This window comes from Equus quagga, chromosome 8 (assembly GCF_021613505.1).
Source record: "Equus quagga isolate Etosha38 chromosome 8, UCLA_HA_Equagga_1.0, whole genome shotgun sequence".
In the NCBI taxonomy this organism is placed as follows: domain Eukaryota; kingdom Metazoa; phylum Chordata; class Mammalia; order Perissodactyla; family Equidae; genus Equus; species Equus quagga.
In genome coordinates, this window is record NC_060274.1 from 31,421,762 (window position 1) to 31,448,623 (window position 26,862).

The 26,862-nt window shown below is 42.6% G+C and overlaps 1 protein-coding gene across 4 annotated transcripts in view; it reads right to left on the minus strand.

Annotated features, from left to right (window-relative positions):
- Positions 1-23,657, minus strand: part of SRPK2 (SRSF protein kinase 2) — a 133,097-nt gene extending 109,440 nt beyond the window's left edge. The window contains exons 1-2 of one of the 4 annotated variants that reach the window (XM_046669656.1): positions 23,427-23,657; positions 22,838-22,928 (exon numbers count right to left, since the gene is read on the minus strand). In XM_046669656.1, the coding sequence (XP_046525612.1) occupies positions 22,838-22,878 (41 nt within the window). In that variant the 5' untranslated portion in view covers positions 22,879-22,928; positions 23,427-23,657. Of the gene's footprint in view, positions 1-2,382; positions 2,510-22,837; positions 22,971-23,426 lie in introns of those variants that run through there. The other 3 variants (XM_046669657.1, XM_046669658.1, XM_046669659.1) reach the window with 3 other exon arrangements.
- Between the last annotated feature and the right edge of the window lie 3,205 nt (positions 23,658-26,862).

Genomic DNA, 26,862 nt, shown 5'->3' on the forward strand with positions numbered 1-26,862 from the left:
ACTCTGATAAGCCAGGAGCTGTCACACAGATGGTGTCTACCGCCAGACAGGAGACACTTGGGTGCTCTATTAAAGCCACAGGCCAAATGTAAAGAACCAAAGGAAGCACGTCCAGAGCAATTAACACACGATATTTCTATTTCTGCTGCTTGGTTTTAGGTTCATTATAAACATGTAAGTCTGGGACTGATTTAGGGGAAAGCATTTAAATATTTATGAACAGCCAATAACTGCAGCGGCACATTCTGACAATTAAAGCACTCAGATAGCTTACAGCATTATTACGTTGGACACAACTCATGGGCAAAACAACCCAGAGTTAAAGGCAAGGCATGGATCTAAATCAACCTCTCTATCAAAGTAACTATTCTGTTCTCCGCCACCCAGACAAATGACGAGAGCTTCTAAGTAAGGGCTGAATCACACAGGGGACACAGCAGCAACATTACTTGGGACTCCAACCAGAGGCGATCAACAATCATTCTGAAGCCAAGGCAGATTCCCTTTCAAGACACTGCTATTACTGCTGCTACTACTACTATTATTATTATCATTATTATTATTTATTATTATTATGCTCGTCCCTTGGGCGTGGACAGATGTAAGAGAAGTTCAGACAGGAGACACCATAAAGCGCTGCCACCCACGCCTGGAGCAGGAGATGTGGTCTGTCCCTGCTCCCTGGAGGCCCAGGCCCAGGCCCAGGCCCCCACTGCCTGTGGAACACTCCCACTTGGAAGGAGTCGCTCAAGGCCACAGCAGCACCACCACGGTGGGAGGGGTCCAGCTGGAGTGGCAGGGCGTGTCCAGGAGCCATGATGTCCCAAGACTGATGCAGAGGCCTGATGGTGGCGGCTGCCTCTCCAGCTGTCCCCCAGCTTTTCTGTGCCCATCACCTACTTCAATCATTCCAATAACTGCATTTCTAGTAAAAACAGCCACAGTCAGGCTGCACTGCTTGGAACGCAGAAGCCTCATTGACAGGCTTCACCATTACACAGTCTCTATCTTATTTTTGTTAAAATTAACTTTTGAAAATTTGCTTAGTTGTTTTAATAACAAAATCATTTCCTTTAGCAGAAAGTTAGAAAGTAGAAGTAAAATGAAGAAAGTAACATCATTTCTAATTCCACCACCTAGACAGAAATAACCACAACCATTCTGGAGCACGTCTTTCCAAGCTTTTTGCCAAAAGAGACATTGTGACCCCAGAGAAGAAAGCATGGACGCAGGAGCCACACTGGAGAGCTACTAAATCATTAAGCCACGTGACCACGTAACATCACCCACCACGCTTCCCAGTGTAAACGGGCTTCCTTCCCTCCCTCCCCTCTCAGTAAGTGAAGAAAACGTCCATCAGTTGGGGCGATCCCTGGCAGACCAAGCGTAGAAATGCCCGACACCCCTGCACAGTTCAGCCTACTGCCAGGATTCCCTACTTTGGAAACAGTCCCACTGATCAGAAGAGGCTATGAATTATAAATCCTTCTTACCTAGCATGATTTATCTTCATCAGTAGCAAAAAGAGGAACAAGAAGATAAACATTTCTAAGTCCTAACCAATCCAAAATTTTAAGGAAAACTTCTTAAACAAAAAGCTACAATATAATTAGCATCGAAAAGTACAAAATATAGACATCACTCCTTCCTTCTTAGTCAGAAAAAAAATTGATACAATTTGTCTTTGTACAGGAAGTCACTCTACAAAAAACATATCGAGAACAAAGGACTTTTTCCCTGAATTATAAGGCACCAGTGAAGCAGTACATCCAGTTCTTCACACCCAAAATAATACATCTTTTTGGGTTTTTCCCCCCTGTAAGTGGGTCAGAGCCCGTAAGAAGTCTGAAGGGGGAAAATAGCCGAACATCAAAATATGTTGTTTCAAACATACTCCTGAGTGAGAACTGACCGGATGTGACGGGATGACAGTGAAAAATAAAGGCAGAATTCATAACATCTAGTTCGACAGACCGGGTGCAGGAAGAGTACCGGACGGTACAAAGCAACAAGGGAAAAACCAGAGGTATGGAAAATCAGAGCACGAACAGATTAAAGCAATGATACGTGGCTGACAAACACAAGCAAGCCAGAGCCCCTGAGCTTAATTTTCTCTCCCCCTTAAACTAGGATGTCGCTTTGTCGCGCCTTCACTCTTGGCTTTCCGCCCTCGTCAGCGGTGGTCCTCCCTACAGGCTAGCCCACCCCCTGCCTCTTCTCTCAAGGGGGAGCAGGAACCCGCCCATCGCCCGTCCCCACTCCACGACAGTGCGATAAAATCAATCTCTAGATTAAGTACATGGGGCACAGCCCAAAAGGTCAAAAGTAAACTTTCTGTAAGCTTATTTTTATCCTTTTTTGGAGCGATAGTGAAATACTCACATTTTATCCGGAAGCAGTAGGGTATGAACATACTTTAAAACATTTCTTTAAGCTGAGGTCTAAGAACACAGACGACGTACAAAGATCAGTGCGGCCCTACGTTACATGGGGTTCATAAAGCGCTCTACACGTAAATCCTGGGCGGAAACTACAAACAGGCAGGGACGGAGGGAGAGAGGAAGGGAAGCAAGAAGGAAAAAAATTTTTTAACTTTAAAAGCCTAAAATAGACCATAGTTTCAGAAAGTACAGGGTGAACTAACAGCTGACCTTTGAACCGCACTTGTCTCTAAAAATGGAAAGATTTCTGGGTGATGAGAAAGAATAGTGCTTTAAAACGGCAATTTTTAAAATACATTTTTTCACATACGTTGTACTTCAAATATGCTCTTGATTCATTGTAGGCCTTTAATCACCACAATGAAAGTATTTACCTGGTATTTACCAAAATGTTTATTTACTATTTTTTTACCAGATATGTTTATTTACCGAATATTTACCTAAGCGTTGAAGATACTTAATTAAAGTACCCTTTGGCAGCACTATTCCAGTTCACAGCCTGCAGTGCTTTACCATCATTCTGTGTGTTTGCCTTAAAGAATATTCAAGAACCATTTTGCCAAATTGGAGGGAAGGGTGTAAAGGCAACGAGACGCAAGAACTCTACGTGAAAGCACGGAAATGGTGTCAGAATACAAAATAAATTAACTTTTTCAAAAGAGATTATATGGTAAGGAAGGGATATAAACTTCTTTCTTGTAATTTTGCTTCTGAAGAACTCTAATTCTGATACCAAAATTAGATGGTGACAAATTGAGGTACAGAACAGGACGTGGGGCTAAATTTAGACATTCCTTCTCCGCAGCATCTATCAGCTCCGAGACCGTCTACTGAACGGTTATCTTGTCCTGGATCCTTTATGTACCTTGTCTCAGTTAAATTCCACGATTACCCAGCTGGTACACGCTACTATATCTGCTCTATACAGATATAGAAACTGGGGCCCAGGGACGGTCACCCACTGGCCCGAGGTAAAACAAGCAATTCAGTGACGAGCTCCTTCGAAGATCTGGCCTGACTCCAGAGGATGTGGTTATTTCTCTGCCCCAAGGTCCCCTCATAAACAAGACCACCCACCAACTCTCGAGCATCCATTTTATGTACACTATCTCCTTCCCTCCACGTGAGGTGGGCATGGCCATCTTTATTTTAAAGATGAGGAAAACTAAGACAGAAGTTAGGTAGCTTTCCAGGATTTAGCTTCTGGTCCACGGATCCAAAGCCCATTTACTCTTTCCAAAATACCACGCTGCTTTCAGTTCCAAAATTCTGTACATCTTTCATCACAAGATGATCCCGTCCTTTACAGGAAACAGGGCTTCCGTGCAGGATGACGACCAAGTCAGAGGTGATCTTTTGTTACCACTGCAACTCTCCGCTTCCTCCTTCACACGCCCCAGCAGCATCTCGCCCAGCAAAACGACCAGACGACTCAAGGATTTCCATTATCGTCAGTCACTCTTTCTACCACCTCTCTCACACAGAGCACTGCAAAAGCTGAAAGACACCACAAGGAAAGCTTCCCCCAAGCAAATGTCACCAGGGCCACTGTCAACAGTAAGCCATACCCTGCGCAATGGTAACCTGACTCCAAACCCGGGGACCAAATCAAGTTTGATTTATTTTTTAATAAAAAATTAAATACTGCACACTGTCACGTCCATCTTGTGCCATTATCATCTGGTTGATGACGGGCAACATTTCTGGGTCTGCTACTTCACCTATGAAATGAACATCACGGTCTCAGACGACCCCTCCATCTCTGAGCTCTAAGTTATCTGACGTACATCCCCCTCTTCTCTGCCTGCTTGTGAGGAGGGGCTGGAACCTTACAGGGGGAGGACGAGTTGTAGATAAAACCACATAGCAAGTAAAGCAAAGTAGCCATTATTAGGGTCTATCGTAGACACAAAGATCTACTCAGAGGCACACACACAAAGTGCAATCTGAAACAAGTAACAAAAAACAATCCCAAGCTTGTGCTTTGCCAACCCAAAATGAATCATCTATTTTCAGCTCTAATCCACTCAAGAGAGAGCCTAGGCTGGTCTGCAGCAGCCAAATGAACAGCCACCCGGGCTCACCAACGAGTCTTAGGGCCAGCAGACTCTCCAAGCCTTAAGAGAAACCTTTGGCTTGACGACAGCTATAAACTGAACCTAGGAACAGAAAGCTACGAAGGCTCAAAGCTTGCCAAGGATGTCGCATTTCAAACGTGTAATTCTACTTCAGGACTCTACTTAGTCTGGTAGAAGGTGCGGCCAAGGCTTCAAAGGCCTGGACCTCTCTACAGCCTAATCTTAATTCTCCAAGTCTAGATGAGTCATTTTGGAGTTGAGCAACCGGATATGGGAGCACAGGTGGCAAGATTAACATTAAAATCCTAAAGGCACTTGCAAAACAACCTTAAACAATAAATGGTACATTTAGGGCTGTGAACAAAACTGAAAATTTCAATAAACTCTAAATTTGAGGAAAGTTGCAAAATTTTCAATTTAAGTTATAAAGAGCATCTCTAAATTATAGCACATTAATAAATACCAGCTGTTAAGCAGATCACCTAAATTTAAATATGAGAACCGGCATAAACAAAATATTCTCAGCCCAATCCAGGGGGCTCTGCCTAGTATCCTGGCCGCTGGCATCAGCCAGATGCAGGGGAAAGAGCCCTGGACTAACAGGGAGCCGAGGCACGTCTCGATTCTGCCATTCATTAACTGGGTGTGCCTCCAAGCTCACGGCTCATAGGCAGTTCACACATCAGGGAGGAGCTTCTAGAAGGAAAGAGTATCAGCAGAAAGAAACTGCTGGAGACCCCACTGAAAGCAGAGGGTCCCTTACGGTTTCTGAGCACAGGCAGACAGGGTCAAACAGCTACAGAAAGAACATTTAGAGCTTTTCAGAAGAGAGTAAAACAAGAAGATGCTTTCCAATATTGTCTAATACAAAAGACAAAAATAATTTTTTCTTAGAGAAAATTTCCACACCACCTGGGAAAAAAATAAAAAAATTTTATTCAGATAAACATCTGTGTGTCCTCTATGGGCCAGAAGACGTGCTAGGAGCAGGAACACGAGGACAGAACGCCCGCCGCCTCTCCCGGTGCAGGGGGCGACGGCTGGCTCCCGGCACAGGCGTGGGAGGGCATCCCCACAGGGGCAGCTCTGGGGGCAGGCGCGTCCGGACAGCAGGGTCCACGCCCAGGGAAGAGGCTGTGGGGAGGATGAGAGAGTGAAAAGACAGAGGACGGCAGGAGCAGCAGACTGCGAAAGAGCTTCTCAAGCTCCATCCAAGAAGGAGTCTCCAGGGATCCCACCCCGGAGGTGGGCCCAGGTGGAGGGGAGGCTGGCGGCACGCAGGGGAGAGCGAGCAGCGCAGGTCCGGGCGGGACGGGCCCAGCCACAGCAGCGCAGCAGGGCGGGAGCGGAGCAGCCGGACTTGGGCAGGACTTCTGCAAAGGAAGCAAGTGAGTCAGCGGCCAAGCAGAAGAGGACTGAGAGGAAAGACGAGGAGAGAAGGCGATGCCGAGGCTTCTGGGTCCAGGGAAAGGCATGAACTTGCACTTATTTAAGGTAAAAGGAGCAGAGCGACAGAAGACAGAAGGGCTGTTCCCAGCCACAGGGGGCCCCACCATTGCAGAGCCTGGCGGTCGAGAAGTAACATGAGCAAGAAGTCCGTCAGAGAGACGGTGGCTCCAGCAGCCGCTGCAAAGAAACGCTTGAAGGGAACAGATACACACAGGCAAGCATCCTGTCTGCTGGGCTGAGACGACGGAACGTCCGCGATCCCGGTACAGACCTCACAAAGTTTCCTGTCGCCTTCTCCTTTCTTTCAAAGATCCGTAGGAAGCTCATTTACACCCTCAGAGGCAGGTCATACACAGCATGATTTCTGTCATTGACCCAGAACCCCTAAAGGCAGCCATAAACCAAAAAGCTTGTTTATTCTCTCTCCCTCCCCCTACAACTACATTTGACAAGACAGAGAAGTGAAACCCAGACCGGCCATATAACCTGTCAGCACAAGCAGGAGGGGTAAACGAGACAGTGAGCTTGGTTCAGGGCTGGCAAACGTTGAGGTTTCAACAGACATTCAGGTAGCAATGTGAAGGGGGCAGCAGATACAATGTCCGTAGCTCAGAATGGAGAGCTGGAGGTGTCAACCTGGGGTCATCACACACAGATGGTCCTCAGCAGCACCGCAACAAATGCAACCATCTTCAGAGAGCACGCAGGCGAGAAGAGCAACAGAGCTGGCTCAGGGAGCCTGAGGGAGGGCCAGCGTTGGGACGAGGGAGAGACCAACAAAGAAACCGAGATGGACCACTTTTAGTTCTTAAGCATCCATCCCAACTTCTTCACCGGGCAGAGAGAGACACCTTTCCTAGCAAGCACATCTATGTATTTCAGAGCCAGACACTCAACACTGAAGACAACTATAAACTTCACCAATTTCGAGAGGCGGCTGGTTAGGGACAGCAATCTTTCACCTGCCGAGAACTGTCAGGAAAGGGGACTGCACGAGACCGAAACCTGCTCATGAGCGACGTCTCCAGACAAAGGGAGCTTCTCCCTTTTCACGTGAGCTCGTGGCTCAAACACCTCACGAATCGGGTAGGTGACCACACGGCACTAAAACACACAGGGTAAACATGGTCTTGGTCCTCCTGGGGTGGGCCTGCGCCTCCCCACTGGGCATTCAAATTCAACATTTTGCAGAGAAAAATGGAGGGCTCCGCTACTTGTGGTACCCCGGGAACAGGGAATCAAACCTATGCCTCCACGGGCTGCTAGTCACAGCAGAAGGCTGGGTGTCACAGGCCGTTCTTTCCTTTAGTATCACTGAAGTCCTCCTTCCTGCCGTTAGCCATTTTTCTCCACAGATGAAGAGCAAATGCATTCCGTTGTAAAAACAGGCACTTTTCTTTTCTTTTCTTTTTTTGGTGAGGAAGACTGGCCCTGAGCTAACATCTGTTGCCAATCTTCCTCCTTTTGCTTGCAAAAGATTGTCACTGAGCGAACATCTGTGGCAATCTTCCTCTATTTTGTATGTGGGACACTGCCACACCATGGCTTTACAAGCAGTGTAGGTCCACACCTGGGATCCAAACCCGCAAACCCAGGCCAACGAAGCAGAGCGCACCAAACTTAACCACTATGCCACTGGGCTGGCCCCAAGGAGGCACTTGTTTTTCCTATTTTATTTTTTATTAAGATTATGATAGTTACAACCTTGTGAAATTTCAGTTGTACATTATTGTTTGTCAGTCATATTGTAGGTGCACCACTTCACCCTTTGTGTCCACCCCCTACCCCACCCCCGTTCCTGTGGTAACCACTAATCTGTTCTCTTTGTCTACATGTTTGTTTATCTTCCACCTATGAGTGGAGTCATACAGAGATCATCTTTCTCTGTCTGGCTTATTTTGCTTAACATAATACCCTCAAGGTCCATCCATGTTGTTGTGAGTGGACCATTTTACCCTTTTTATGGCTGAGTAGTATTCCATTATATATATATATATATATATATATATATATACACCACATCTTCTTTATCCAGTCATCAGTCAACGGGCACTTGGGTTGCTTCCACGCCTTGGCTATTGTGAATAATGCTGCAATGAACACAGAGGTGCATGAGTCTCTTTGAATTGCTGATTTCAAGTTCTTTGGATAGATACCCAGGAGTGGGGTGGCTGGGTCATATGGTATTTCTATTTTTAATTTTTTGAGAAATCTCCATAGTGTTTTCCATAGTGGCTGCACCGCTTTGCATTCCCACCAGCAGTGTATGAGGGTTCCTTTTTCTATACAATCTCTCCAACATTTGTTATTTTTTGTCTTAGTTATTTTAGCCATTCTAATGGGTGTAAGATGATAGTGTGGTTTTGATTTGCATTTCCCTGATGATCAGGGATGATGAGCATCTTTTCTTGTGCCTATTGGCCATCTGTCTATCTTCTTTGGAGAAATATCTATTCATATCCCCTGCCCATTTTTTGATCGGGTTGTTTGATTTTTTCATTGTTGAGCTGTGTGAGTTCTTTATATAGTATGGAGATTAACCCTTTGTCGAATATATGACTTGCAAATATTTTTTGCCAGTTGGTGGGTTGTGTTTTTCTTTCAATCCTGTTTTCCCCAAGGAGGCACTTTTTAAACTGATAAGCTCTGTGACTTTGGGTAAGTTATCTCCAATCCATCAGTAAAACAGAGATTATATTGCTATGAGGACCAACTGAAAGAGTGCCTGAAAATCGGTCCAGACTCAGGGAACGTCGGACATCAAAGAAAGATGCAGAAGAGGACGAAGAGACATAGTAAATGATGATGACCCTTCTTAAGTACGTCACTGATCATCAAGGTGCCAATAACGCTCACACAGCTCTAAGAATCATCTAAGTGCCACACATAGGGAAAAAAAAAAAAGCTAAACTTTCCACTGGCTTCTCCTTTTATTGTTCAAAGTTTTTAACTATTAACTGAACAAAATACGACAACTTAACAGTGCCTAACAAAATACATTAAACAGCAACTAAAATGGAGAAGTTTCATTCTTGGTATCTGCATCGATTGCACTGACGACATTTCTCACCATCTCCTGAAAAGGCTGCTAGTACCTGAAGGAAGCCAGTCCGTGATCGCAGAGGGTCAGAGTCACATTTACATTTAAACACTGCGCCTCTGCCTAAGGGATTGCATAATTCTCTTCAGATAGAAAACATCCGGGGTTAAAACCCATATGTCAGACCAGGATGGGCAAGAAAAGGGTAGAAGATGGCAAAAGCATGAATTTGCCCACATACGCCAGTTTGTTTGCTCTTATTTATGGGCAAGGCTGGCCTTCTAATCTCTCTGCCTTCTTGATACTTACGCACTGATGGGACCTGAGAAAGTCGTGAAGGGCACACGCTCTTATTAACCGCACGCGCCCTGACTCAGGACGCCTCGTTACTCAGGCAACGTGCTCTGAGGCTCAGGGGTCAGAGCTGCAAACGGTGGCTTGGGGAGCACCTCGACCACTAACTGGTAAGTGACTTTGTTAAATCATAAACATACTGGTTTTCTTACCCATAAAGTGGAACTGGAACCATCTACACTATACTTCTACAAGGATTTTTTATAGAATTAAACTAATAGTGAGCAGGAGAATGCACTGTAAAGTGCAAGGCATTTAAGTCATTTCTCCCATGCTCGGGCTGGGGCAGAGATAAAGAACAGTTATGGTATCATTTAAAATAACCATTCTTGGTTTTCTTAAAGAGGAGAAAGGAAACTGGCCAAACCAATTTCCTTGTGCAATGTTCCAAAACTCTCAATTTCTTCACTTTAAATACTGAAAGTTATTGGTTTACAAGACTCCTCTCTGGAACCTTAGACGAATCACGTCACCATCCAGGGCATCGGTTTTCCTCACGTACAAAACAAGGGTGGAGCACAGGCTGCGCCTCCAGGTTCCCTTCCTGCCGTGACATTTTTATCACTCCGTTCTTCTGTATACGCCTGGTCAAAAGAACGAGTTAAATGCTTATGATCAGTCAATAAAAATGAATCATGATAACTGAGTTCCATCATTCATAAATGCTCTTTTACCTTCCACTATCTCAAGGAAAATAATTTTGATAATGTGGTGATTCCTCCCGACATTCTTTTCAATGAGTGCATGACATGGAGTGACAAGAGACACGACGTGTACCTCTTCAGTTTCTTCATATGGGCTCTTGTTGCCCGTGTGCCTCTTAAAGCAGGACCATATCCTTGAGCTAAATGTCCTTCTAGTCTTTAAAATACATTCTTTTGCACCACAGGCCCTTCAATGCAAACAACGCAAGAAAAGAAATGCTCATGTTCGTTCCCGGAGGAGAGGCGGGCCGCGCTGGACCTCCCAGGATACGGCGTCAGGCACCGCGTAATTCCACATCTGGAGACACACAGGTGTACCGTACACACCTGCAGGGCTGACGCCACTGAACCCTAAGGGGAATCTAACTTCAAGACTACAAAAAGTACCACATCACATCAGGTACCTAGACAGAGCCTCATCTTCAGGAAAAGGTTAACTTCAGCAGACTCACTTTTAAAACATTACATTTTAAGAAATTTCTTGGAAAATGCTTGATTTACATTTATCTAAAAGTATTTCTACGAAACACATCCATCGTAACATCTAGTCCCAAGAATCAGAAGGCCTTTAATGTTCTCCATAAAACCTGTGATTCCATTAAACACTCAGGTGGGTGAACAGCAGGTAAGTTTTACTACTATGATAATCAGTTCCATTTTTGTCACTAGCCATTAAATATTTTATAGCAACTCTGAGAGAAGCAGGGGCTAATAAATGTATTTTTCTTCAGCAGCCAGGGGACCTGCCAGGCAGGCCTCAGCTGCCAGTAGGAACGACTGACCTCGGGGCAGCGGCAGCAGCAGCAGCACGAGCTATGCAGGTGCACGGCGCTGGAGCAACGGCAAGGGAGGGTGAGCTGGACACCGCACACCTCACGACACCCAAACACAATGTCTCAGTTTACTCTGAAATAAACGCGTTTACATTGAAAGGGAAGGATACCAAGATACCACCGTAACAATAAATCCATCAGTACACACTCTCTTGCTTCAACCACAAAAGCCCAGAAAAAACTGACAGTCCTCAACGGAGGAGAAAATCACAGAGAACACACCAAGGGGTCTATTATGTCATGGCAGCCAAGGGTTTCTGTAGAGAAGTCTTTCTTTATTCAAACACAGACCGTCAAATTATAACTGATAAATATCCAGTAAGAAAGAAGGCAATTCTTTCATCTCTTAAGAAAATGAAAAAGATTGAGCTGAACAACAAAAAAACCTTTTCTTGGACAGTTCTATGTTTCATCCCATCAGCCTCCCTTTTCAGTAAACGGATGCAGCAACAGTGAGCACGACTGACTGCCTTCCTCAGCCTCCGCCGGACAGGCTCCTCCTGCAGGCCAAGGGTTTTCCTGGCCCCAAGAACAGGACGGCCCTTTCCACTCTGGGTACAAAAAGCACTATAATCATCATTAGTAAACTCTGTCAAGAAAAAGAAGGCTGATGAAGGGGACAAGAACTAATTTTCAAGTCAGAATTTTGGACCTTTTTTTAAGCTCTGGCTAAAATTGAACGGCAAGAACAACAAACCAAGAATAACCTGTGTGTGCACACGCGTGTGCGTGTGCATGAATACCATAAACTCTAATTCATCTACTTATTTTCATCTCTTTTATCAGACATAACACAGACTTGGATATTCATCTGTATCATTTTATCTTTCCCTTTAAAACCAAACATTTAGGAAACTAAATTTCATTTATAAGTTAGTGCATTGTCAAAAAGAGGACTTAAAATTCAGGTAAGTGGTGTGATAGCAGATAACTGAGCGATATTTTTCTCCCTTAAAAGAGGAGGGGACCACAACTAGAAGGACCCACAACTAAAATACACAACTATGTACTGGGAGGGGTTTGGGGAGAAACAGCAGAAGAAAAAAAAAAAAGAGAAGACTGGCAACAATTGTTAGCTCAGGTGCCAATCTTTAAAAAAAAAAAAAAAAAGAGGAAGGGAGATTAAGAATTTCCTAAGAAAACAACTCAAAATAACTTTATCAAAGGACAAATAGCTAGCAAATGCAATTTCCTTTGAATTATCAATTTGAGTTAAAATAAAGAAAATGAACTGTTTTACCTATACAGTATGGTACCGTCAGGATAGAAAAAGCAAAATAATCAGGAAATGGAATAGGGTGGAGCTTCAGAAAGAGAAAGAACAATGAAGAAACCAATACTCTTTTCTAAATGAAAAAAGAAAGGTTAAAATTACATTTCATTGGCATTCTCACCTGAAAATAAAGTTCAGTGGTTTTTAAATGAAAATTACATTTTAAAATTTAGTTCTTCGATCAGGTAGCCGTATTTCAAATGTTCCACGAGCCATGCCTGCGCTACAGAGCTTTCCATCAGTGCACAAAGGCTACTGTGCAGCACTGGCCTACAGTGTTTTCAACAATTTACAGAAGCAATTCTTTATATATCTCCACCAAGAAGACATCTGTCACAAACTGTCGATAGAAAATTTGGAGACAGATATTTCAAATTATTAACTATAACTGAGGAATCCTATATAATTAACCATATACAACACAGAAAAACACACAAGGTTCAGCAGGCCAACCACCTTTAGAAAGGGGCATCTCAGCTGGCCCAGCGGCCCGGTGGTGAGTTTGGTGCCTTCTGCTGCTGCGGCCTGGGCTTGGTTCTGGGGCGCAGACCTACACCACTTGTCTGTCAGCAGCCACGCTGTCATGGGGGCTCACATACAAAGAGGAAGATTGGCAACAGATGTTAGCTCAGGCGAATCTTCCTCACCCAGAAAAAAAAAAAAAAGGAAATAAAGAAAGGAGCATCTCTACCCATCCAAACAAATAAGGGACCAGCCTCTTTTTAAAGCCTTGGAGAAAAATATGCTTCAGAGCCTCTCTTGGCAATCCATTTCAATGTTTAATACTCCCAACGTCAGGAATTCCTCCTCCCTCTGCCATTCAAATGGTAAACACTGCCATAATTTTTGCACGCATTTCCAGAGCAAATGAATAACATTTTGCCACTGATTCCACAGCGTATCTTGCAACCTTCATTCTAAAGGAAAAAAGGGTGATTGCTTTAGACTTTCTCAGAAGACCTTACTGTATGCCCACAGGAGCCTGTGCACATTCAAAACATGGCGGAACACCTCCCTCGCTGAAACCTTTCAACGGCTCTTGGCAAACTTCAGCATAAAATCCAAAAACCTTAGCACGGCACAGAAGAGTCTGCCACTGGCACACAGCATCACTCTCCCCTCATTCCCCATCCTTTCCTCCACTCTCCCCCAGCCTTACGGCACTATTTAGAGCTCCCAGATGGTACCACGGTGTCTCGTTTCACCCTGATTCCTTGCACGCTGTGGCCTCCGCCTGCAATGCTCACCTGAGGATCTGGAGGGTAGAGCGCAGGCCCCAGCCGTACAAAGCACACCCCGCTGGCCCCAAACAGGTTCAAACTCCAGCAAGAAAAACACATTTTGCAAAAGGAAGATCTTGACTAAAAAGGTGATTAAAATTTGCAATAAAGTCAGTGAATATTTATTGAACATCCACCAGACCCTGGTTTAACAAGGAAGGTTGGAGAATCTTAATTCCTACACATCTTTGAAAAATTAAAAAAGGAAAACGAACCATCTGTGTTGAATGTTTCGTCATTTGCCTGGAGTGAGAAGCTTAGATCATATAACTTCTTGAAATCCCTTACAAAATTAGTGTTCATTAGCACAAACACTAAGTACACCTTAGGCGTTTCATAAATGCACAACTGAACACACAAGCTACTGTGTCTTTCATTGTGTTAAAGTCGATTGTACTGACTTCACCCGACGAAACACTGAAGGCACCACAGTAGCATCTGACTCGATTAGAGAGAAGAGCTAAGGAGCTGAGGGATGTTAAGTCAACACTGTCTAGCATATTGTTCAACGTCATCTATACAACACTCAGGAAGAGACTAGTCTGAGAATCCCAAATGAGGGAGTAGACAAAAAGGTCCTTTATATACTGCCAGTGAGAGGGTAGCTTAGCTTTCTGGAAGCAATTTAACATTCCTTATCAAGAACCTTATAAGTCGGCTTTGCAAGTGATTCCATTTCTAAGACCAAGACTCAATACAGAAAATCATGGTCCATCCGTCCATAGCATGGACTCAGTCCCATGCAGCCTTTAAAAATGGTACCATAAGAAAACAATACTACAGAAGATTATTTAATAACACAAGAAAAACTGCATATGTTAAGTGTAAAAATTCAATTCCAAAATAATTTACCAGAATGGGTTTTCTTGTTGGTGATGCTGTCATTGTTAAAGTATGTCTGCCTGATTTTTATAGTCTACTTCCACTAAAAAACAAAAAATTAATAATGGTGACGGACCTTTAATGATAAAAGTATAGTGCTTCTGGTGTTCTTTTTATCTGAATTTTCTAAAATGAATAAATCTTCTGAGATATGTGAAAAAGGTTAGGATAAATAATCACCATCATAATTACGTCAGAGGAAAGGTTTGATTCTCCTGAGGAAACTAGTATACTTTCTCCTTATCGATAGTAAGAGCAATGTTACTCTTCTTCTTTATTTGGGTGTCAGGAAACTTCAAGCCAAATTTGTCGGTCACCGCTAGTAGGTGCACAGCAAACGCCACCCGCCTGGGTGTGCCTCCGACCATCCTCCATAGTAACCACCCTCCACCTGACCTGCATTTTCTCTCACCCTCTTTCCATTGAATTGTAGATATTCTAACTAGCCTCAAAATCTTTTTCGTGGGGAGAGGTGTGGGTGAAGAGGGGAAAGAAATAAGGAAAACGGAAAGGAGAAAAAGGACAAGATGGCATTGAGCGCGAGAACACTGTTCTCCCTCTGTAATTTTCAGACTATTTATTAAGGTTTACGTTCCACCATAGCGGGTACTTAATAAATATTTGTAGAATAACTGATTGAACGTAACAACTTTGCAGTGTGAGAAATGCACATCTTTCAGGGGCCCTTCCCACTCCAAATAGGTGACATCTTACTGAATTTTGAATCCCCGTACGTGGCAGTTAGAGCAGTGACCACCAGGGTTTCTGCATATTTAAAACATCAGAAAAACCCAGACATACACCCCTTTGCATGACAACAGTTTGACTTGTGTGCCTTCAACCTACAGATAACGCCTAGTACTCAGAGGATTTGAAAACCCTCTACAAGAAGCCTGCACAGGTCTGCGGTCACAAATTGTGAATCAAAGTGCTACCGCACGGAAGAAAAACACTTACCAGGAGCTGAATTTAGACGGAAGATACATTTTTCTAAGGCTGGTACAAGTTTCTGTTTTGTTTTTTAATTTGTGCCATCATTTAAAATAAGAAAGATCTGACATAAAAACCAAATTTTCAACTTCTCACAAGAGCTGGCAAACCCTGGCCTGCATTTCAACACGGCAGCAAGCGCCGGTCAGCGGCCGCCTCTTCTGATAGGGTTGTGCCCTCCGGTTTCCTAGAGTGCCCACCTGGCCCTCATCACTCATTTACAGTGGCCTTTGGTAGGCAATTGTGTTTGTAATCCCATCACTGCCACTCTAGTCTTAATGTAAGGTCCCCAAAAATGCAGTTATTGGTTATTTTTTGTAATTCTTTCAAAGAGTGCCAAGGGCCTCCCAGCGCAGAGTGGCCCACGACATAGTGCTCAGCACTGCATGCCTAAGAAACTGACCAACTCAGGTCGGGGTCAGCCACCCACCACAGCTGCTTCTGTAAAGATCCTATGCTGCCTTTGTAGCACCCTGATTTCCAAATCACCATGTGGCTAGGGGATCGCAGCTGCTGATAAATGTGAGACGGATGGACAAATGATGGATGGATAACAGACGTAACCTATACTAAAATCCGTCCTCATTTCTTCCAGCCACTGGTACAGAAAGAATTCTGCTACAAAGGGAATCTGCAACATGATTGTTAAAAATAGAGTTATTTTTTATTGTTGCCATTGTTATTCTTGTAATAGCTGCTCACATTTGTTCAAAACTTCCCTGATCTACCATTGGGTGGGAGGGGGGTTCCCAAAGAGAAGAGGAAGTGCCACTGCTCATACACAACAAAATGGCCTTAGGTGACACTGGGGACTTGGACGGAATTACAGTGAGTCCCATACTGAGCAAGTTACTCCTTCCCAAACTTCTTTCAATCTATCTGAGGACAGCACAGAGCAAGTCTCACTCTGGTGCTAAACATATTTAAGCCGCTTTACGACACTGGCCAATTTAATTTCCCTGGTAAACAGAGGGAGCATATGGCTCAGGCCTGAAGCCTTTATCAGACAACAGAATCTAGATGGAGTTTAATAATCATTGTTTTTAAAGGCAAATGATACCGGTTCTCCAGTTCTGGTAGGGCTACAAAGATTTCTTTTTAAAAAAACTAACATTTAAAAAGCATTACAAATTTTTATGTGTATTTGACCACAGTTAAAAATTTAAAAAGCATAATATTCAGTAAAAAGAAGAAGATGGAGTGCAACTACGACAAAAAGCACCAAAGTGACATAAAATATCAACATTTGAGAAATAAATGGCTAGGATTTGATGTTCCTGGTTTGGCAGAGATGGAAAGTTGTTCAGATTTACTTTCATTTCCATTTTACATTAAAACAAATATATGTAAAATAAAAGACATATGTAATAATAAACTGTGCACTTTTATGATGATGGGAAAACCTAAGATTTGTAACCTTGACACTTTATAAGAGTTAAATTAGCTTCTGGCTATGATTGACTATATATAAGTGATGATGTATGACTTTATATGGCTATAATTTATTAATCTGGGCCAACACCATGGAAATAGATGGCTCCCTATACTAAAGAAGTTTCCCACAAAGTTCACCATGTGCAAGTTGCAAATGATGCTACGGACTAAAAATGTGTTGCGATGAAAGCACGCCTGTTTAAGCTCTTAAGTTGGGGTAACAGTAAGTTAACCAGTAAGTAGAACAAATGTCACTGATACTCTCCACCGTCAAACAGCAGCTGTGACAAATGCTACAAAGGAGAGGTACATGGTTCTGTGCGGGCTATAACAGGCGTAATTTGACCCAGGCAGGGCGTCCTCAGGATGGCAGGGACGGGAGCAGCAGAACAGCGAGGCGGGAGGAGCGTGACGAAGTGAAAGGAGCCTGAGACCGGGCTGGAGAGCGTGGGTGCTCACTGGCCCAGATACAGGGCTGACCCTCATGCCAACAACGGAAGACGAGGTTGGGTCTTCAAGCGCAGTGGCCGACCTGAGCAGACCCGTGTTCTGAAATGTTTGCTCTGCTGGAACGTGGCGGCCCCATGAAGAGGAGTCAGCAGACAGAATCAGAGCTTAAACTAATAGCAAACAAAATAACTTAGCAGTTAACTGCATCCAGACCAAATAAACGATGACCAACAGGCAGGAAGCTCAGAAAATTAACTGTCCAGGCTTTTTGTTTTAAACAAATTAAAAGATAACACTACACTTTTATTTATACGGTATAAAAATTTTAGAGTCTATGAACAATATAAAATTTCACACTTGGAACATATCAGAAATGTCCTGATTTCCTGCTCAGACCTCAGGTGGCCTACCCAGCTCCAGGGTTTTGAAGGAGAGGGCACTGGAGCCCTGGAGGGCTCTCAGGGGCAGACGGCTCAGGAGCACGGAGAACTGAGGCCCTGGCGACCCCCGGGTCCAGCCAGGGCTTCTCTCTACAAGTTTTACAGGACGGGCCTCTGCTAAGGTTTGACCGGGGGAATGCTGTTGCTGCTGAAACCAAGTCTAAACTGTGACTGTGGCTTCCAGGACCTAGCCAGCTGAGAATCCGTCAGCAGAGAGCAGTGCCTGCGAGGACAACAACCTATGGTTCCCGTTTGGTCTAAACTTCTAATTCTGCTCTCCTTCCTGAAAGTCCGTACTGAGAGGCCCCTATCCGCTTCTAATGCTCCTCCAACAGGTTCAAACCCTGGATCACACGGCACACCCACCAGCACGCTGAGAGAGAGAGGAGGAGGGAAAGGAAAGAAATGGGAAGGGAAGGACGGGAGAGAGAATATACAGAACCAAGCTGGCAAGGACCTGGAGCACAGCTGGTGGGAGTGCAGACTGGCACATTCACTTCGGAAAATTGGCAACCTCCACCACAGCCCAGCAGTTGCATCAGAATACACAGCAGAAACACGTGCACAGGTTCATTCACCAAGACACGTAGACAAATGCTGACGGCAGCACGATTCCTAACAGCCACCAACTGCCCACATCCCACACGCTCATCAATAGCAGAACGGAGAAGTCAAGTGAGGTGTATTCATAAAGTGATGACCGTACAACAATGAGACCGAATCAACTACAACTGCACACGGAAACATGGGTGCGTCGCACGCGGGAAAGGTTGGGAGAAGACAGACCAAGGGAGGAGGGTTTCTATTCACAGACAATGTTCAAAATCAGATGCAAGAACCAACAGTCACACGTGGAAATAATCTCAATCTTTACACCTTAACACTAAAACCCAAATGAATCCCAGTCTTAAATATTTGAATGAGCCAAAAACTCCCATAAGCAAACCTAGCAGAAAATCTTAGTGACTCTGGGCTTGGCAAGGATTTCTTAGATACAACACACAAAACATAAACTATAAAAGAAAAGAACTCTACAAACTGGATTTCATAGTAATCTATGATCTATGTACTTTCCCATATAGATCTTCAATAAAAATATTACTAAAAATTAAGTAAAAACAAAAGAAAGCAGAAGGATTGAGCAGAGGGGATCACAACACAATCAGCCACTGTCATGGCATCTCGCCACTCAGGGAAAAGACATCTCAAGCACACCTATCCATCCGGCAATTACAGAGACAGGCCCGAGGGCGGCAGACTGACGGGTGGAAAAGGGAAAACCAGGTACCAGTAACTGTCTGCCCTGCCCTCTGAGCTGGAAGGGGAGGGGGAGGAGGGGGTACACTGAGAGAACCCTTTATAACATGTGGCTCTCTTCCCATGACTACTCCTAGCTCACCACAGAGACACGGGCAAAAATATACTCAACCAAAGAGAAAATCAAACACACCCTGGTCCTGGATCCCTTCCCACCGAATATCCTTTACCGCCTTCTCTCTTCACCTGGGCCCACCCTTATTTTTTTATTTTCTCCCTTCCATTCTCCTTATTCTTCCAGGCTTCTCCTTTTGCTTTCTGCAACCATGCATCATTATCATATGCCCTTTTTCCTCTTCATTTAAGAGGTTCCAAAATAAGAAAAGGAATTAAAATACACACAAAAATAGTACAGGTTCTTCATGTGTTTCAAATGCCCTCAGACAGAAGGACACACAATCTCTACCACTTCTCACCAGTCCTGCTGACACAGCATTGGTGGCACATAGGCCACAACATAAATGTTTTTATGATACTTTCTCCTTCTCTTTCTTCTGCAAAAGGTAGCTTGCAATGTGTGAATTCAAGTATGTGCTAACTATGTGGGATGCGAATGACCTAGGCTAGTGCTTCTTAGCTATTCCAGCATCAGGACTCCTTTTTAACACCAAAACATGTCAAACACACACATACACAACAGGAAGTGATCCTTTTAGTATGTGTTCCCTGAGAAAACTGCAAACCTAATAGGTAGTGCTATTTAGTAAACTTTCACTGACTGCAGTCTTATTCATTACAACACCCATTTACATTTAACAGCAAGCAGCAGATGTGGGCAACGCTTAGCATGAATGCAGATGCTCAGGCCCTCACCTTGCAAACTCCTCAGCCCTCCCTGGAGTCAGCCCGGACAGACTGGGAACCACAACTCTGAGCACTCTGGGCCCAGCTCCTCCTTACTGATCAAGAACTGTCCAATTCTGTTCACGAGTTCACTGAAGAAGGAGCAACATGGTCTGACAAACATTCCAGTAGAGCCAAGTGGCTCTGCTCACTCGGGATCTTCCTGGGCCGGCCTGTCGAGGAGTCCGCCCACAGCCACTCCTGGTGTCTGTGCACACACAGACTCTCCTCACTCAGAACTGGCATCGGAACGTTTAATAAATTACTGCCTTTTTCCAGCTATTATTGATATTATTACTCCTCTTCCCCACCCACTCTACCTTATAAATTTCCAAATCTCAGGGTGTTCTAGCTAGGAAATGGCAAGAAAAAAACCAAAACCTGGAAACCCAGTTCTTGCATCAAATAAACAATCACTGATTTATTTATTTATTTTTTGCATTAAAGGGGGTAGATGAGGAAGTAAACTGTGCCTGGCCCTGTCCCTACCACGTTGAAGAGGAACACATTCATCCATTCCACAGGCATTCAACTGAAAAGAAAACACCTGTAGTAGGATTTACTCCTAAAATCTGCAGAAGGGCACTCTCTTGCAAGGGACATGTCTTCCTCTTAAAAGGCAATAATAACATACAAATCAGGCATCGTTAATTTTTTTATTCATTCAATAATGTTCTCTGCCTTTAATTTAAAAATTAAGCAAGTTGACATTTTTCCCTCTCTCCCAAAACATAAAACCAAAAAATTAACTGTAACTTTCTGTCAGCCCGTTGGTTTTTGTCACATGAGTCAGCCATTCTGAACTGAAGTGTTCCACGCCTCCCCCATAAGATGGCATTCTGCTGTTAAAGGTAAAAAATACCTTACATTTCAAGGTGGTATTGAGACCTGTTAAGAAAATACATTTTCTAATTTAGGCCCCAAAACAACCTTCAAAATTCCATTATAATATGACTTCAAATCATGTGTGTATTTTTCAATGAAGGATCCTTAGGAGCCTACAAAAATAAGTTAATTTTTGGTTTCGTTTTTCCCATTATATAAAGTTGTCTGAACAAAAATTAATTCAACTAATACTAGCTGTCACTAGACTAGCAATTCCCATTAAGACAGTTAAAAATACGAGATGGAACAATGATTAGGGACATCACCTCACTGTTTAGCTACCATATCTTATTCTCAGAAGAGCAGCTTCTCCACTCGTGTCTTGAAATAGCAAAAGATCATTCTATACTGCAGACAGTGAACAAAATTAATTATGGCAAATGATAACTTCTGGTTTCTTACAAACAAGTAGCTTCTCCCCTCTTTAAAGAAAGAAGACAGGGTTTCTTCATCCTTTCCACCAATAAACACAGGGGAATTCTGACCATAGGCAAATTCCAAATATCTTTAAGACTCGAGCCATGCCTCAAACAACTAACTTGAATTAAAAAACAGGCAAAGGCTTTTAAAATTTAAGTGACAGGTGAACAAGGAATTGAAGAATATGACAGTAACACTACATGACACTATAGGCTATTAAATTTCTGGGCAGGATGTAGTGTTACTAGGCCATGAATTTTTTTTTAACTTCAGATTCCTGTTTTTCAAGTTCTCCCAAACATATTGAAAAGACAAATGATTTGACTATTCATCACTGTATGCCTTTAAAAAAGAGGAGAAAAAAGTATAACTTCTATTTTTAATATATTTTAATTAATGAAACAACTTCTATGTTTGCAAAGTGTTGGCTGACCCATAAGCTGCATTTATGACCCATTAAGTCAACATATCACAACTGCCATACATCTAAGCACCCCCGAAAGAATAACAAAGCAAGCAGGCTCTGGGAAACCCGTGTGTGAAGTTGTCATAAGCATTGTGGCTGATTTCTAAACTTCAAAATCACGAGCACATGCATCCTTCCTTTCCATCAAATTTAACAACAGGAGCTCAGGCAAAATAATAATAATTAGCAGTAGCAGTAGTAGCATTACTAAATGTAATCACTGAAATATTTTAGAATCTTTCCTTACAAGATTGTACATTTAAGCAGAAAAACCTCACCCATTCTTGTTTCTCAATAAATTCATCCATTCTGTTCAACCCTCAATTTATCAATAGAGAATACATGCTATTCAAAAAAGCTCACACAATTATCGCTGTCATCCCATTAAGAATGCTCTTCCTAGTAACAAAACTCTAACGTTACAGTCGGCACCGGACCGTTCCCTGTTTCCACTGCCACCCTCTCCCCTTCCCATTACCACCATTTTACCGGCAGAACATTCACAAGGAGGAAGATTGTTTTTCATCTCAGCAAACAGACTGTTTAAAATCGGATGGCTAGCCACAAACCAGAAGTTAGAAGCTACAGAGAAATAAACACGAATGTGAATAAATTGTTCTGTTTTCAATCCCTAACGAAAGCAGTAACATCTTCCTTATTTGTAATGCCCTAAATTACAGCCAGGAGCCTTTCCCCTAATTATACTAATCGATGGATTTAATGTCACCATTCTGCCGTCAGATCGCGTCCTCCACACACCGGTGGACTTCAATTAAATCCATTTCACCACACCAGGTTCTTCACCTCATATTTTTTTCCCATGTTTTTCCTGTATCATTCCTTAACTCCAAAATTATTTCTCCATAATATTTTCCTAAATATTAAATCTATGAAGAAAAAAGATAACCCTGAAAACTAACCATGGAAAAGATAAATCAACACATCTTAAACACAAAATATCAGCATTAAGTATAAACTATTAGATAACCAAGAGAAAGGTAAGCATCAACTGTATGCCCCAAACCTCAATTTAAAACATTATGTAGTATATACAATTTTGGTAAACACAAGTGAACTCAATATTTACATATCAAAATAGGCAACTACAGCCTTATTTATGACTTGAGATAAAAATACCTTAATTCCACTTATTAAGTAAAATAGCCATTTTAAGGAAATATCTCCTTACAGGTATAATCATTTGATTGACAGATAAAATAATTGCTTTAAAAATACTTCTGAGTCATTTTGTCCTTACCTGCAGGCATGAACCATTACTGCATGCAGTGACTGTTCCATTTCCTAGCACAGACTTGAAGAGGCATCATCTCTTTCAGAATGTGACTAATCTGTGGGTTTGCAATTCTTAAGCTATTTACAAATGGCACTCCCTTTCCACATAAGAAAAATATGTATTAGAACCAAAAGCCAAGTATTTTTAACCTAGACCTTACAAATAACGTTGGTAATTTCTTGTAGCAAAAACCTCAAAATGCAGCAAGAAAATCTAATATTAGTATTTCTGTAAAGAAAGCAAGATTTTTGTTTGCTTTTTAGCTAAGTAAATTATTTTTTAAAGCCTTCAACAGCTGTCACACATGAACCAGCAGTCTGCTGTGTTATGGTGTGCATGCTGCAGCTGATTAAGCTTCACTATTTTTTAAAAAATCAATTACCCTTTGCAAAAGCAGAACAGTTTGCCCAAATATACACCTTCAATACAGCACAATGACCGGCATGCAGTACAATACGTTATACAGCAAACTTGACAAGGAAACAAATATGTCCTGGTTTGTTTCTTAGCAATGCTACACCATTAATTGTTCATGCAAGAGATGGAGCTGTACCTTTCTGAAGAGGACGACTTCTCAGAGTTAACTGACATCAGCAGCTCAATCTTCTGCTTGATTTCTGGAAAAATCAGAAAATATTCACAACCGAGATTGCCTGCCCTTGCTTTCAAGCCTTATATCAAGAGATTTTTCTTCTCTAATCCCTTTTGTTCAAAACGAGGCCACAAGATTCGCAGCACTTCTGTCAGGACTGGGATTCAATGGTGCTATAAAGGGGAAAGCTCCAGAGGCACCAGGCCTTGCTAAACTATGCACATGACTGTTTATGAAAGCAGGAAGTACCATCGCCTCTAAGTGAGGGGTGTTTTCTTTCTTAAGGTAGAGCTGGCACGGCTCTACGGGCAGATTGCAAATACAGGAGATTAAAATATAAACTACAGATGCTAACAACTGGATTCAATATACTAGAGAATTTGAGAAGCCCGGGTAATAAAGTTACAGGCTGTAATGAACCAGACATGCAACCCTTGGCTACTTCTATTTCACCAGCCCTGAAAAATATGGCTCAGTGAATCATTTTTGTCATTTAAGAATGAAATATTAAACCAGAAGCCCAATTTATAGATTAAAAATTTCTTAACCTTTATTATAATTTCTTGACTGTCTTTAATTAAAGATATATTTTAAATCTACTTCCTAACTCCTTTAGAAAAAGACTTCCATTTTACACCTTAATTTTCCCCTCCTCCTTCGCAGTACAGCACAAGTGAACAGCAACACCCAGTTACCGAGCAGATAATATACTTGTCCTTTTAGGAGAGGACTGGCAAGGCCATCTACAACAGAAATCTAAGCGCCAATTCAATCTAATTAAAAGATTAACTGCTGATACTGATTCGGAAAAAATGGTAATAGACTAAAAGAGAGGGAGAGGTAAAAATAAGAGGGAGAGGGAAAAGAAAAAAATTAACATATTGCCTTTAAAATACTGATGACTAACCCAACGTATATAATTTTACATGAATAAAACTGACGTGGTCCTATCACCTGGACTATTTCACACGTAAAGCTGTTTTCCTAGTCATAATAAAAAGTCCACATACTAAAATAAAAAACAGTGATGCTATAGGCAGTCTCAGGATTTCAAAGTAGACCTCAATAGTTGCTTTTTTTAAGGGTAAAACAAATTTAATTTTTAAGAATTCTGATTATAGAAATTACAGGAATATGAGAAGATGCAAAGAAAAAAGGAATAAAAATTAGTTGTGTAAAATACAATGGACCCAAAGAAGAACAGTCTTCCAAATTGCTTAAGCTTACAGCTTCATCCGATGGGCATTATAAAACCGGCATGGCTATCTGAGGAGGGGATAAAACCTACCAGAGTCTGTAGCCAAACTACCTAACCACTGGGGAGGGCACACAGCACAGGGGTTCACTGAGATGGTGACAATGACACTTACCTTGAGGATTCTCATGTGGGTAACAGAGCCCCGCCCCTGGCGCCATGGCCAACGCTCAGCAAGGCCCTCCCGCTGTTCCAATGGAGCAGGGTGTTTAAGAGCCCACGCTCTGCCCCAAGCAGCCCTGGACTGAAAGCAGGCTCCCCCATCATCTGAACAGCCATGTGACCTTGGGCAAATTACTTCAACTCCCTAAGCCTCTGTCTCCTCTCCTACAAGATGGCAATAATAATTCCTAGGTGAAGAGCTGCTGTGAGGATTTAATTAAATATCCACGAAAGTCATGTGGTATGGTGCCTGGCACACAGTAGGCCCTCTCTGCCTAGAATTTGAGAATTTGCTAGGTGGTGCCTAGCAAAACATAGCAATCCTAAATAACTATTTGTTGAATGAGTCAGTGAGGCACACTAGGTCTACCCTATTTTCCATGGCTTCTCCATGGTTCTAACCCATCTTCTCCCTCTTCCTACCAACCCCAACATCCACCTTGTCAGGACCATAGTTTTATTATACGTGGGAATTTAACTTTAATCTCTATCTCAGTCTCCCTATTTAGAGAATTATTCTCAGTTTCTCAACTACTCATTTCAGAAACAAGGTTACACTTGAATTCTTCTTCATTGCGGCAATTTTTCATTCCAAAAGGATGAAAGTTCACACCCAATGTATCTATATAAAATCTGTCTTAAACTGAAAAACCCAAGATTCAGCTACACGGCTCTAATGGAATTGATGGCCATCTTACAAACATCAGAAAGACAAGTTAAAGACTAAACTATTTTCTGGCGGGTGACTTTGGGTGCTCCAAATCAAAAAGGTTTCACACAGGGGGCTGGCCCCGTGGCCGAGTGGTTAAGTTCTTGCGCTCCGCTGCAGGCGGCCCAGTGTTTCGTTGGTTCGAATCCTGGGCGCGGACATGGCACTGCTCATCAAACCACACTGAGGCGGCGTCTCACATGCCACAACTAGAAGGACCCACAATGAAGAATATATGTACCGGGGGGCTTTGGGGAGAAAAAGGAAATAAAGAAAGAAAGAAAGAAAATCTTTAAAATAAAAAAAATAAAAGGTTTCACACAATACATGAAAAGGCTTCCAAACATCATTTTCTTCAAACCTTCAGATTTGTTTATAGCTGCAAAAGGAATAAAAGGTTCCACAGTGTTCACAAATGCCATGTTAATATTGTATCCTCTGAAACCCACGTACTCCATCCATGCTACTCTCTACTCCTCCTTGTCAAGACCATCCATGGGGCTGATTATTCCCCACACGCATTAAGAACTCCAGAAGCCCTGTCACTGCGTTTCATTCCACCACAACACCTGCCATAACCTGGGGGACGTGACGTTCATCTCGACACGACTTCGAAAACCGTTGGCTAAGCACCTTGGTCTCCTCAACAGTCTCATCGTCATCTCTTGAACCTCTGGTCACCTGAGTCACCTCCTACTAGGACCACACTTAGGACACTCTCACACACTGCAAATATTTCCCCCAAATTAGTTGGCTGTTTTTCTATTTTATTCACACTATCTGGGATCCTGCACTTTATTTTTGTGAAACCAAGCCCACCAATCTTTTCCTTTATGAATCATGGTCTTCCTGTTAAACTCCAACTTCCCCCACACTAAAATTTTTTAAATCAACATCCTATTTTCTTCCAAGATGCTTTATAATTTTATTTTACAAGTAAATCTTGGACTCTTCTAGAATTTACGTTGGTCTATGAATTGAGGAAGAGATCCAGTCTATTTTTATAGGTCACATTTTAAAACCTTTACACCCCATCCCATTCCCAGAATTCTAAATTGCTCTCTTCTCCACCACTCTGTGGTTCTTCCAAAGCAGCAGTCTTACAACCGTATAAATACGTATGTATACAACCATCCACTGCCTCCACTTATACATTCAGGCCAATGAGTATAAAAGGCCACACTTCCTTATTTCACAAAGAAAATGAGTGAGCGTGGTACCTGTGCAGTTTGAATAAGCATATCTAAAACTATGGTTAATTTGATTTTTTT